The sequence below is a fragment of the Gobio gobio genome (genome assembly GCF_949357685.1).
Source record: "Gobio gobio genome assembly, chromosome: 7".
NCBI lineage: Eukaryota > Metazoa > Chordata > Actinopteri > Cypriniformes > Gobionidae > Gobio > Gobio gobio.
Window position 1 is genome coordinate 25,720,966 of NC_137103.1, and position 15,076 is coordinate 25,736,041.

The 15,076-nt window shown below is 36.5% G+C and overlaps 2 protein-coding genes across 2 annotated transcripts; one reads left to right on the plus strand and one right to left on the minus strand.

The window, feature by feature from the left end:
* Positions 1-613: 613 nt before the first annotated feature.
* On the plus strand, positions 614-3,881 carry LOC307129669 (uncharacterized protein). The gene is made up of 4 exons (XM_079822292.1): positions 614-932; positions 1,685-1,920; positions 2,017-2,201; positions 2,900-3,881. The coding sequence occupies exons 1-4, from the start codon at positions 677-679 to the stop codon at positions 3,666-3,668; spliced, it is 1,446 nt and encodes a 481-aa protein (XP_079678418.1). The 5' UTR covers positions 614-676; the 3' UTR covers positions 3,669-3,881.
* LOC307128725 (uncharacterized protein) lies at positions 3,875-13,218 on the minus strand. The gene is made up of 14 exons (XM_079820667.1): positions 12,850-13,218; positions 12,634-12,753; positions 12,040-12,293; positions 11,341-11,451; positions 9,459-9,566; positions 9,309-9,377; positions 9,177-9,224; positions 8,969-9,094; positions 8,678-8,848; positions 7,148-7,313; positions 5,973-6,151; positions 5,286-5,456; positions 4,778-4,992; positions 3,875-4,482 (listed from the first exon to the last, which is right to left on the minus strand). The coding sequence occupies exons 1-13, from the start codon at positions 13,028-13,030 to the stop codon at positions 4,924-4,926; spliced, it is 1,773 nt and encodes a 590-aa protein (XP_079676793.1). The 5' UTR covers positions 13,031-13,218; the 3' UTR covers positions 3,875-4,482; positions 4,778-4,923.
* Between the last annotated feature and the right edge of the window lie 1,858 nt (positions 13,219-15,076).

The following is a 15,076-nucleotide window of genomic DNA, read 5'->3' on the forward strand; positions in this document are numbered from 1 at the left end:
GTGTCAATGAATCTAGCCTAACTAACCAAAGCGCACTATAAATCTCACTTATAACACAAAATCACTGCTATCACAAAATCTCTCTCCTCTCATAAAAACCGACGAGGTGAAGATGGATTCACTTTTAATCGGTGGGTGAATTAGGTTTATACAGATGTGTGACTGTGTGGTTTGTTCCCGCCCCTTTAATCAACGCAGTGTCGACAGGCGCCATTTAGCTTTTAAACCTATGTTCTGACTATCTATAAATGTATTTAAAGATAGTAACAATTGTATTTTGACTAGTGATAATTATAATTTGACTAGTCAGAATGACATTTAGAGATATCTGCAATTATAATTGCATTAGTAAGAAATCCGATTTGAGATATCTGTAATATAATTTTGACTAGTCAAAACTGCATTTAAGATATCTGTAATGATGTCATAGATATCTATAAAAGACGCGTCATTTATCCGCAAAGGTAATTAGAGATATCTCTAATTTGGTTTCGACTAGTCACAATTATATTTTAAGATATCTGAATTGTACCTGCTCCTAGTCAAATCTGCTGTTGCATGACGTGAACTACATTTCCTTAGCACCACCCAATTCCCCGCCTCCCTAAACTTTAGTCTGATTTTGTTGTCGGAGAGAAAAGATATGATGTAACGTTACTTCAGGGATTATTAAATCATGGCGGCAGCTGTTCTCGACAAAATAGCAAGAAAGTGTCAACAAATTGAAAGAGCTCAAAGTCAGGGAAATTGTGGTGAGCGCGAACTTCGTGTGATAGATGATTGCTTAAGAAATGCACAGAGAATTTCATATTTGTTGCCTCCTGAGACGTATGAAGAATTGAACAGAAATCTGGATGAAATTCGAACAATACTGTCAACACATTTGCAGAGTGAGGAAACTACAGCCTTTTCCGTATCTCGAAGTAGCTCAGGTGAGTTTCTGTTTTTTAGAACCATGTTCTTTATCTGCAGTGACCGCATACACAAGCGAGGCATCTTGGAAAGCTCTTTTTTGTCTTGTTTATGTGTTTGTTTATTGTCTGCTCTCTACTTTGGTCAACTGTAACTTTCCCCTCGGTCTGCATTAAAAGTAGTCTAACCAGTGCACATGCTATGTAACTATTCACTTACAAAATTAATAGTTATAATACAAATTCAAATATTTATACCTATTGTTCATAATACAAATAGTTAAAAGTATGACTGTACAACAAATTTTATGCCTACATCATTTTATTAACATTTTAAAAGAAAATAAGGATTAAAGAAACAATTATTTGAATGGCTACTGAAAAACGATACTGATAAGGTTTCACACACAGGCCAGTCACTCTATAAAAATGTATTTGTATGTGACATTCAGATTATCACACATCAGTGTGCCTTATTTACGTTTAAAAATAACAGAAACAAACACTCCAACAGGTCAAAGGTTAATTTTCACTTTGCCTGGTCAAGTTCCATGATTCATATTAAATAAATTGCATTTCTTCAACATTTGTACTAAAAAAAACAGTATTGAAAAAGTAATTTAAATCTGCCATCACCCTGTTTTTAGACCATTACCTTGTTCCATTCCGTCCTTTCTTTCCATTCTTATTTGTCACCATTTTTCTAATATTAAACTGCTTGCCATTAGGAGCTGTATATGTCAGTAAAACAAATGTGTTACTTTCATTTGCAGGTAGCCGAGGTAGACCAGCCATTCAAATAACACGTGACCAAATTGAATTTTTAATGAAGCAAGGTCACACAGTCAAGCGAATGGCAAGAATTTTAGGGTGCTCATCATCATTTCTGTACAAGAGGTCCAAGCTGCTTGGTGTATCAGTCAGGAGCAGAATGTCAGGAGTGGATGATGAAGAACTTGAAAATGTAGTGAGACGACTCCAATGCCAGTATCCAAATACTGGAAGTGAGGTAAGCCTTGTTTGATTTCATTTTAAGGTCTGCCCTATCGGTTCATAAACAAATTATTATTATTTATTTTTTTTCAATTCAATGCAACCATTTTAGATGATGCGAGCCTTACTGGTTGCAGAAGGATTGAGGGTTTCCCGGCATAGGGTTCGTGAGATGTTGGTCCGTATCAATCCAGCAGCTGCTGCAAGGAGATGGAGTAGCACAGTGGCTAGAAGAGTTTATCATGTGCCCTGTCCCAACAGTCTCTGGCACATTGATGGCAACATGCGCCTCATAAGGTTAGTTTAATTGTAGTTTTTGTTCTGCTAATGCAGCTTGAAAATGGTGTGACAGTGTGTTTCTGCAATGCTAAATTATAGCATAGTGTAGACTTGCATTATCCAATTCTGATTTATAGAATCTACAGCCAAATATGTTTAGACATATGCAATTACCACAACCTAAGCAGCCATTGTAAATCATAATACTACGATAACATTATAACAGTTGTCCTGGCCTAAAACTACTAAATGTTAAATCTTTTAAGACATTTTAGATCCAATGACATTTTGTAAAGCTGGTTTGAAAGAGTATGTACTGTGAAACTGTACAAATGTTTCACTTGATGCATGTATTATGAATTATTAATACATTACATACAATTATTCTAAGTATGACACAGTGTAGTTTGTATTTTACTCCCTAATATTCCAGTTGTCCTTATGTTGCCCGACACTTCCTAATTTCTTGATTATTAGACCCTGCTTTTTTCATCATTAATTCATGTTAAAATAAAATAAATTGTAACAGTTCTTGATTATTTGTGAGCCCTGTTGTAAAGGTTGATTTGTTCACAATTAAATTTAAAGTGTCTTTTGTGACATCCTGCATAACAGAAACTTGAGAATGGTGAAAAAGTCGGACCTGTAGGACCTCTTTGTTCTTCACACTGTACTACCTATAATATTTCACTTACATTTGTATTTTTTACTTTTAGATGGGGCTTTGTGATTCATGGTGCAATCGATGGACATTCACGGCTAATCACATACCTAAATTGCAACACCAACAACTGTGCCAGTACTGTGCTGTCTCAATTTATTCAAGCAACATGCCTTTACGGTCTGCCCTCTAGGGTAAGGTCAGATCATGGAGGCGAGAATGTGCAAGTGGCCTTGTTTATGAACCTTGTACAAGGACTTCAGCGCCGGAGTCACATTACTGGGGAATCGGTCCACAACCAAAGGATAGAACGTTTGTGGAGGAATGTTTTTTTACATGTGCTACAATCATTCTACAGCATGTTCTACAGTCTTGAAGATTCTGAACTGCTTGATCCCAGCAATGACCTTCACAAAGTTTCGCTCAGCATAGTTTTTCTTCCACAGATCCAAGCTAGACTACAGCACTTCAAAGAGGCATGGAATCACCATGCTCTGCGGACAGAAAACAATAAAACACCAACACAGATATGGACAGAAGGAATGCTGTCAAGGATAGGAACCGACAGCACAGCCATCAACAATGTGTTTGGAGACAATCTCTACAGGCCAGAACATTTTAATGAACTCCTGGCTCAACATGGCTTTGAGTCTTTGCCCACAGCTGAACACGAAGAAATCCCAGCTGTAACTGTTGAACAGCCTCAAATTAACCTTACTCCTCAGCAAATGGAAACGGTTTCCCACGCTATTGAGCATATTACAGATTTGAAGATTAAGTTTCAGGTATGTTGTGCAGAAATTGCTAATGTTTTGGCAAACTAGTGTTGCAGATTAGAGTGTGTTAGAAAGAATGTCATTCTTTTGTAATAGTTTAATACTACAAGAATGCTCTGTTGAAGAATGAATAGATGCTTAATTTGAAAAAAAAAAATTCTATGAAAAGCTGGTGTACAAGTGAGAGAACCTGAACAAACGGTTACAAATGAGCAATGTAACAGTGTTTTTCCACAATAAACACAAACATGCATAATGCATAACAATGCATTTTATTTTGGAATGGATGCACGTCAAACAGATGACTTCAAGGTGCTTCTTAAATGGAACTTTAAATTTATAAAAGGTGTAGTCAGTTGTAAATGTACCTAAAATTACTTTGTGTAAAAAGGTAATATTAAAGCGTAAAGCATGAGACTTCTGTAAGTCATAAATCATTGATAACATTTAATTTTCTTTGCTGAACTATTAGGAAAAATTAACATTCAAAAAAAAAAAAAAGACAATTTTCATATTTGGGCTAACTCTCCTTTTAGCAACAATGACAGCAAGATACAAACTCACCACAATGCAACAAAACCCCATCCATTATGGATGCAGTTCTAGATTTAACCATTTCAGGCAACACCAAAATATGGGCTCTGCATGATTCCCTCTGTCATGTAGGTCTTGAACCTTTCATATTCTGTGTGTATCGGTAGTCGTAGAATAATGAGGCAAGTATTGGCCTCTGGAAAGATTTTCCCGTCTTGATGGAGGAACTCTATTTCTGGGCGGTGGGGGAAACCCAGAGGTGGCACTGTGGAGGCTCCAGTGGCGAACTCCATTATCATCTCAAGAGTGACTCCATCAGTCTCTCCCTCTGCAAAATATATGTACAGAAAATCACAAACCTCAAAAGATCCCAACCTATTATAAAATGTTTGGTACCTGCAGTTCTTTGACAGCGATATTTTGATTAAACCGAGTAAGCCAGCCTGTCTAATTATGACTACATCTGGCTGCGTGGTTTCTATATTTTGTCTGATTACAAAAAAGTACAATCACAAGTATTTGTTCAGCATAATGGTTAGATTTACCACAAATAAGTTAACAATTTCTCTTGTTTTCTTCAAATATAATCAGTGTTTTTTTTATTACATAAAAACATTTCATACCTTCAACATCGATCAACCAGTCCCTCCAATAGCATATGGTCTGGTTTTCCTTTGCCCTTCTGTTGCTGCCTTGTGGGGAAAAGTTCACATAAAAAAGACTGCAGAGGTCCTTTGCTTGAAGGGGCCTCTGCTCATTGACGAACATGTCATAAAAAAGTGTAGGATATTTCTGCATCTCTTCCAGCAAACCGAGAGTTTGCAACCCTTCTGAAAACCTGCATAACAAACATAGCAGTCAATGGAAGTTTCAAGCTGGTGATAGATATGTTATCAGAAAGGAAAGGCTTAAAAATGTACTGCTGTCATTAATTACTCAGGTCAACCCATAAGAACTTCAATACTGTATGTTTGCAACACAAGGTGTTCTATCATGACAACTCTCAGGAGATGTTAACTTGGTAATATATTTGTTCTGGAAGTTAACAAGTCCTGGGGTGTGGAAACCCATGAGGGTGAATAATTAACAGAATTGTAATATTTGGGCAGACTAACCCTTTAAATCACTTACTGGTCCAAGGCAGCTCGCAGTCTTCCATTCACAAAGAACTCTGCAGCTGATTGGACGAGAGTTCCTTTCTGTCAGGTGTGATATATATCTCAAGGCACCAATGATACTTAAGCTGTTCGCTGCTTCTGTAATGGCACAATTTGCCTCCTGAACAGTGGTTGCTTCCTGTATCTAAAACAGTTGCGAAAAAAGCAATTTTACAATTGTGAGGAAAAAACATCTGTATCAGCACAGAATGAAACTTAAGCAAAAAGAACCATTCGGCCTGATGGTGGAAAAGCAGCTCTAGAAGCCATGTGTTCTGTTTGACACTGATGCCTGCTCAAGCAGAGCTGTGGAACATGTACCCATTAACTGATTTGATATGTACTTTGAAAGCTGTAGCTCCCAATAATGGCAAGGGGCATTACATTTCTGACACACTTGTGGTGTTTGGTCAATCACAATGCACTGGGTCAGCTGACCAATCAGCAGATGGAAGGAGGGGCTTTGTAGAAAATGCCACATTTGAGAAAGGCTAGGCATAGAGGAGCTACAATAATGCACTGCATATGAATGTTCTGCAATGTTTTCTTAACATTGAAGCATGTCAACACATTTTACCAAATACACAAAATAATGATCTTTAATAATAGCATCATTGAAACACCTTTAAACAATTATTTAAATCCTCAAACATCTCCGTACCTTGATTAGTTGCTCCCTCAATGTATGATCTCCAACCTCATCCACTGAGGCAGAGGATGTTGGCATACCACAGATCTGCTGAAAAAGCCTTTCGGAGAAGAAATGTGGGCCAACTCCTCCATGGACTACACACACAGAAATCATCTTCCCCACTGATGCATACAACCTATTCTCCAAAGCTAAAGTAAAACAGAAGAAATGTTGATGTCAGAACCATTCCTACAGAACCATTATGAATACTTTTAAAAGTTAATATTGTACCCCTCAGTCACACCTGGCTTAATTTTTGCTATTATAATTCAGGAGATCTGATCATAATTGGACAATTTTAAATGCAGATGAAAACAGGACTGCCATCCTTACATTCTACAGTCTTACATTTCTAATGAAAACTGAACCTCTTTTTGACTCTTTGTAGGTCTCATCTGGGTCCAAATTATTTTTTTCTTAGAATTGCATAATATGAACCAACAACTGCAAGTTATATAATCAAAATTGTGCACTATAAAGTCATGACTGCGAGATTTAAACGTTATTAGTCAATTTATTGGGGGGGGGGGGTAGTTGTTAGAAAAGTCAGAATTGTTAGATAAAAAGTCACAGTTACCTTTTTTATTTTGTGGCAGCTTCCACAAAAACCTCTTTGCATATGAAACAGTTATATTCATATATTCACATGTGTAACTGTTGAATACTTTTACAAATATTTATTATGACAGCTGTATAGCTCTCACCATTGCAACATGATTTCTGCATTCATACGAAAACCTTTTATCATAACTAATAGCGCAAACAAGGTGTAAAAAGCATGAGACATATAGTACAGTGTAGCACTGTCATTATAATGAACATTTTACGAGTCTGGATTCAATAAAACCTTTTACTGGACTACCAAGTTAGATATTATTTCTGAAACAAGCTGAATGTTTTAATAGTACAATGTGAAACTTAGAAAATTAGATTTTTCAGTTCATGAACCCTTAAAAACAAACAAAAAAACCCCACAAGAGATCAAAGAGACTGTTCGACTGCTAAGGTGGAATCCAAAAAGCATCATCTGACCAGTAGTGGTGGGAGAAAAAAATTGCATTTTTTTTTTCATGGATACCGAATAGCTCAATAGCATTACAACATAACCTGACACAAAAGCTTTCTGTTTTAACAGGAGTACTGACCTTGTGTGTCTAGAGCCAAACTCCGGTCTTTCTCATGGCCCTGAAAGACATTTGATTGATGGATGGCCCGCATCAACAACCGCAAGTATTCTCTAGTAGGGCCGCCTTCATCTATTGCCCCTTCCCCATTTTCCTCAGCATCAACAAACACGCAAATGAAGAAATGCTGCTCTTATTAGAGTGCTGTCATTTTTAAAGTAGCGGTAGGCTACTTATACAATTTCATATCGTACCCAACTTAACGTTACCCAGTCGACTAAAAATATTGACGTCGATTAATTAACAGCGTCGACACAGTCGATTGTATCGACCAATCGCGACAGCCCTAATTGCAAGTGTGGCTAAACACCCCTAACTTTAGTGCATGTATTGGATATTTGCTTGTATCAGCGCGTAGACTCACAGGCACACTCAAACAGAGCGAAATAACTGAGAGAAATATTTCAAACGGAGAAAAATAAAAAATAATTAAATGCAAAAAAGAAAAAAAAAAGAAACAACGCAATTCACAAGCGTGTATTCAACCATGAATGCGGTACCGAACGGTTCAATATTATATTAAGAATTGTGACATCCAGAGTACGCACACAAAAATCCGATGTATCGTCATATCACCCAGCCCTAAGTTATTTGGATTTAAGTTGGTATTAAAACTTATAATAAGCAACTTACATTTCTCTAGGTTTTCGTTAGAAATCGTGCCAGACACATCAGTAAGAGTTGATTTGCAATACACAGAGTGCTTCTTTTTACCAGATTTCTTGCAAATAAATTCTTTATGATTTTCAAAAGTAAAACAAATTATTTCTGACTTTTAAGACATTCTCCTAGCCACGCATTGCGATCCAGTGTGTGATGAGTGTATTGTCTGCAAGCATAAGATGATGCTACTGCTGCCTGCCAGTGTGGTGCAGTAAAATCACAGGCGGGGAGACGTTAATTAATTTCTTATCTTAGTTTTATGCCGGATTTGTTGTTACACATGACGCGGACTCGACTGGACTCTGAATATTTTCAGAGTCCAAAATGTCCACATCCGTGTCAAGTCCGAGTACAAAATCACCCGTGTACGTGACAAGTAAGAGTTCATTCAAAATTGGAGTTCAAGTTCGAGTACCCCAACTCTAGTATTTTACGCACAAAAACTATTTTCGTTGCTTAATAAAATGATTGTAGAACCACTATAGTGAGATGAATTTTGTAACGACGTCTTTAGTATCTTTTATGGGTCTTGAGAGTATACAGTACATTGTGCCAATGGAGGCCTTTCTGAGCCATCGGATTTCAACTAAAATATCTTGATCTGTGTTCTGAAGATGAACACCGTTTTACGGGAGTCGAATGACATGTGGTTAAGTAATTAATGACAGAATTTTCATTTTTGGGTGAACTTACCCTTTAAGATACAACTTGGCAGGGACAATCAGGCCAAAAATAATGATCATTTATCAATTAAAAGGTAATGCATATGGCCAAAATCATTATGAAAAAAAAAAAACTTGCTCAAGTGATACCGTGGGAGTAACTTACCAGATTATCAAAAGGTGATGTCCAAAGGATATACAATGTAGAGAACGGTTTGATTCCATGATCTGAAATTGACCCAGTAGAAGTGCTCTCTATAGCATTTGAAGAAGTAGCTTCCTGGATTCTGAACACCTCACTGGCCATCTCATCTTGTCCAATAAAATCAAACAAGACCTAAAAAACAAAGAGCCAATGATGGCAAATATAAATAAAATAAAGAAATCCTGAAATGAGGAAAAATAACTAAAAACATCTATGAACAAAAAAATGAATCCTTCACAATGAACTTCTCACTTGAATTGGATCAGACATGATGAACTTCCTCTTATTCACATCTCCATTTGGATATTTGGCTTTCAGAAATTCTCCATCTAGAGGTTCAACACGGGCTGCCATTCGCTGGCGTCTTTCCTCAATGGCCTAAAATATAAATATATAAAATAAATATATATATATATATATATATAAAAAATTAAACAAAATATTTAGTGGCAGCACTGACCTTTTTGCGCTTTTCTTCCAGAACCTCATAGCAGTGCCTCCTTCTGTCCTGCAATACCATATATGTAATACACATTTTTGTTTTAAACAAAATTGAACCTTGGCAAGCAAACTGTGAATAGTCAAAAATTACCTTTTCTATATCTGCCAACAAAGAAGCATTATATTCTTCATCTTGCTGGGAACGTATAGCTCGCCACTCCTGAAGTAATAAAGTAAAACTATGAGTCACAAATCAGTCATATTTACAACCATTGACAACATCAAAAATAACTTCACTCACACGCAGATTTATGGATTCTGTGGTCTCAGCATTGAAGGAGGTTTCATCAAGTGCTGTAGTGTTGGATGGTTGTGAGTTCTGGGGAATGGCTGCGGATGGTGTCATTTCCTAAGGGAAGACAACAAAAAAAACAATGACAAAGAATTTGTTAAAAGTCACTGCACAGTGAAGAAGTTACTTGAACTGTCACCTAACATTAAATGTGCACAAACATATCATTTATATTAAGGTAAAATGAAAGGCCAATTCAACTGAACATGTCTTAAAGGTCCCGTTCTTCGTGTTTTTTTGAAGCTTTGATTGTGTTTACAGTGTGCAATATAACATGTGTTCATGTTTCGCGTGTAAAAAAAAACTGTATTTTTAACACAATTTACTTATCTGTACACCGCTGTTTTCACTGTCCTACAAACGACTGAAGACTTCCTTTATTCTATGAAGTCCCTCCTTCAGAAACACGTAACGAGTTCTGATTGTGTCAGCGGTTCCCGTGTTGCGATTTGACAGCAGCTTAGCGAACGTAGCACGGTCCTGTGTTGTGATTCGACAGCAGCTTAGCGCACGTGGAAAGGTCACGCCTCTTAACGGGAGATATATACGCGCTTAATAATCTCTACAGCGTCCCTGGGAAAGCCAAACAAAGGTGATTTGACTCCGGGATGAAAATAACAGCGTCTCGACGACATGGCGACAAACACACTGAAACGCAGCACTTCCTTTTCTCCACGCGACGTCCTCTTCTTCTCCACGTGGGACAGCAACAAGACCACGCCCCCTTTTTTCGCGTTTCTTTGTGGGCGGAGGTTAGTCTGTTCTACTGCTCTACTGACGTAATTAAAGCAGGAAATACCAGAATGTAGTCCTAACCAGCCGTTCGCTGTAGGCTTTGAAAGGGAACTTCTGTTAAATAAAATATCTCGCTTGGCATTGAACTTTGAGCTTTATCATTTTACAGGTATTATTTATGCTCTAGCAGCAACATTACACACTAACTAAAGTTTGAACAATGGGATCACGAAGAACAGGACCTTTAAAGAAATGGCTCGTTCATTTGTACATCTAGGGCCAGATTTACTAACCAGGGCCGGGTTTCCCAATAACGATGTATCTTAGCTCTAAAGAGCGCATTCTACGAGCGAAGTTACGATCACTCGCAGCAATTCCACGTGCGTGTCCCAAAAATGTACTTAACATGAACGCGCGAGAACGCGCTCTAAGTGCTACTTAAGAGTCGCTGTCCATTTGCGAAGTACTGAAATATAACCTTATATGGAATCGTTTCCACATGCTGGCCAACCAAGAAATGTCCAATACATGGCTGGTTTTCGTGCACGTCAGCAAGTCATTGACAGATTTTTTTGAGTTTATCTCTATTTTTCCCAGTCTTTGAAGTATATTTCCTACATTACTTATTTTATTCTTTTTTTTTCTTTTTGCTGTCATTTAATTCAGATGTGTATTTATAATTTTTTGTTTGTTACCTGCCCTCATAAAAAAAGTGTACAATAAAGTACAATCAAAACCTTATAGTATTATCACAATGCACTTGAATAAAGTTAAAGGTGTAATCTGCCGGTTGTCCTGTAGGTGACCTCATAACTCTGTCTTCTTACGATACACTTAGAGCTGTACGATTACTCCAGAGCACTCGTAGATCTACGATAATTTTCAAGTGCTACTTAAGTTACGATGCTTTTGGGAAACAGACCTTAATATTAAGATCACTCGTCAGTCGCTTTTATGATCAACTTAGGCTTACGATGCTTTTGGGAAACGCAACCCAGAACAAATTAGCATAAAAACACAATCCCATAAATGCACTGATGGATTATAAAGTTCTGTGGGTGATTTACATAAAATTACATTAAATAACTTCACTCACACGCAGATTTATGGATTCTGTGGTCTCAGCATTGAAGGAGGTTTCATCAAGTGCTGTAGTGTTGGATGGTTGTTGTGAGTTCTGGGGAATGGCTGCGGATGGTGTCATTACCTAAGAGAAGACAAAAAACAAAACAAAAAACAATGACAAAGAATTTGTTAAGAGCCACTGCACAGTGAAGAAGTTACTTCAACTGTCACCTAACATTAACCCCCGGTTTTACAGACAAGGCTAGTCCCAGACTAAAATGTTTGAACTGTCTCAGCTGAAAATATCTTGCTCTGACCGATGTTAAAATATGTCAGCTCCACTGTTCTGTCACAATATGAACATATGCAACATTTTCTAGTACTGGCTTAAGCTAAGCCATGTCTGTGAAACTGGGCCTTAATGTGCACTCTGCAGAAACATATAATTTATATTTAAAGTTAAATTAAAGGCCAATTCAACTGAACATGTCTTAAAGAAATGGCTCGGTCATTTAAACATTTAGGGCCAGATTTACTAAACAGTACAAATTAGCATGAGAACACAATGCACTGATGAAAGTGTAAAGTTCTGAGAAATACTAGTACATTAACGAACAATAGTAAATCAAATCATAAAGTTTTGTTATGCCAAACGAGGGTTGTGCTGGAGCAAAAGTAAATCTGTCAGTAAATCTGGCCCTTGGACTTTGTTTATGTGGTGAAGTCATACCTGTGAAACTTCAGCTCTTGGGACTATATAGAGCCTGCTCTTTCCAATTGCTTTTTTTAGGTCTTTCACACTATTTGCATGCACTTTTTCTATCTTTCGTCCTTTTCCTGCTCTTGCCAAATGAAAACCTATTAAGTTTAAATTCACAGTTGGGTAGCATTGGTAGACAAAATTGTTTAATTCAGACAGAGTCCAATTTAATTGAATTTTTGATCGTTGGATTCCTCTCCCTGTTGTTTCATGCACTGGTCTACCTGCAAAATTTAAAGTACACACAAGCAACATAAAATAAACAACAGCTCATCAGCTAATCATATACTGTATGTAATAGATCAGGTTTAATATTCAGATCACTACCAAGTTTGGTTAACAATAAGCAAAATTATAGAAAAAATTTAAATAGCTAAATAAAATAAAATAGTTCTAAATACTAGTTTTTATGATCTGTCCTGACAGCAATTTCTTTGTATGAATTAAAAGGATAAGCTAATGTTTTGAGCAACCTCCATTACAAAATGGTTTTGAAATTTATTTTGAAATTACAATTCAAATAACACTGTTACATCTGAAATCCTCATATAAGTATATATTTACCCAAGCCCATGTTCGCAAACCGTTCAAACTCTGTTGTAGATGGTAAAATCTCAATATCTGGGCCAGAGAGGAGGAAAAGGTGTGTTTGCCAGACAGAATTTTCTTGCCTTCCCGGTGGTCCTGGCATACACAAAAAATACACAGTTAAATAATATCTTAAACCTAGGTAAATCACTGTTAATTATGCAAATGGTTACATAGCACAGCCCGACTTACTGTGAAGTCGTTGGACCTGGCGCCGGAAAAGACGTCTAGTTGAAGTAAGGAGGTTGTTATTAGTGTTAGCTGAGAGCTGTTGTCTGGCTCTTGAGATGCTGTTAAAAACTCTGTCAAAGATCGCTGACGGCATCTCTTGATCTGATGACATTATCAGCTGAGAGAAAACTGAGAAAAACATTGCATTTGATAGAAAAAAAATTTAAACAGAAAATTAAAAAAATACATAATAAATTGTAAGACAGACAACAATGTGATAATAAACCAAATAAAAATTAAATATTACAAATATTTGTGTGGATGAGCATGTACAGAACTGTCTAAAGCTAAAGCCGTGTTGAAATTATTCAAATAATTGTTTTTCTAAATATATACTGGTTTAAAGTGAATTAAATGACTGCAGGTTAGTCTCCTTGGAGTCCTCTTGTTCCTAAATCATACTATATTATTTGCCACAAATGGCATGTACTTGAGCCTTTCAGTGCTTTTATTAAGCTACTCAGTACTGTTTGGTTCAAAGGATCTTGTCATTTATACACATTGTTCTAAAAAAACATTTTGAATTTGAATAAACAACTAATAGAATGTGCAACTGGCTTAAAACATTTAGAAAAAAAAGGACACACGGTAAACATACAAAAATATTGCCTAAAATATCCAGATTTAGTTTTTCTGTTTTCATACTTGCTTCTGTCTTGAAGCTAGGTCTGCACAGAGCGATCGGCATATGACATTAAAGTAAGCAACAAGAAAACAAAACCTGGATTTTATAGATGTAGAAATCTTGGCTAGGATGCGTCCGGGGAAAAAACGGCACGTATGGTTACTCTACAGAACAGATGGCATATAGGCCAATTCCACGTGGAATTCTTCACTGCCAGACTACACCAGCACATACCTTGTTCGCAGTAATGCCACATTTTAACGATTAGAGAAAATGAGGCATATACATTACCAGCATCGAACATGATGATGCATGGAGCCAAACAAGATAGCTATTTTAACAAAAGCATTGGTCTAAACGCTCCATAAAACACTCGTTTACATTCCCACACGAACTCTGAAGACATTTCCACTGACATAGGCTACATGGAGCAAATCCGACCATATGTAAACAGCAATAGGCCTATGTAAAAATGTGGACAAACATTTTAAATCTAAAAAATAGCCTACACCAGATAACTTCTGCCTGATATATCACTTTGATATTACAATTTATCAACATTGCGACAAAATATTCCCTTAGAAAACGGTTCATTGACAACGCAAAACAAGCCCGTGATTTGCAAATAATACTATAACAGTGTTAAAAACAACTAAGTTAATAAATAACTTTTACAGTAATTGTATTACCTGAAAACCAGGTCAGGCCGTTCTGAGATTTTTGGCGCGTTCCTTAAAGACAACGTGATAAGAAAAGGCGGGGCTTAGCAAAGGGGTGGTTTGAGTGCAAAATTAAGATATCTATAAAATAATTTCGACTAGTCAGAATGTTCATTCAAGATATCTACACTGAAATTCTTCCTAGTCTCAAAGCTGAATGCAGATATCTCCAAAGAAAGATCCTCCTAGTCAAAAAGCAGACTGAGATATCTATAATTAAGTTGAAGATATCTTTAAATGAGTTTTGACTGGGACGATTTCCAATTCAAGATATCTCTAATTAAGTTATGCCTAGTCAAAAATCCAGTTCAAGATATCTACAACTGTATTTGACTAGTAATAAATTACTTAAAGATATCTGCATATGTATTTCTGGATATCTTAAAAAACGACAAATTAAATATATCTCCAATTTGATTATGACTAGACAAAACCCTGTTAGAGATATCTTGAACTGGATTTTTGACTAGGCAAAACTTAATTAGAGATATCTTGAATTTAATTGCCACTAGTGCAAATATAATTTGAGATATCTCTAATTAGAAATCCAGTGGAAATGTATTTTTTACAGATATGTTTAATTCCAATTTCTACTAGTCAAAACTCATTTGTAGATATCTGAAAATATTTTCCAATTGAAGTCAATGGAAGAATATGACTAGTCATAAAAGCATTGTAGATATCTGCAATGTATATTACGACTAGTCGAATTAACATTGTAGATATCTACAATGCTTTTTATGACTAGTCACAATCACATTGTAGATATCTTAATTCCAAGTCCGACGAGTCAAAATTGCAGAAGAGATATCTGGAATTGGAATTATGACTAGTCAAAACTGAT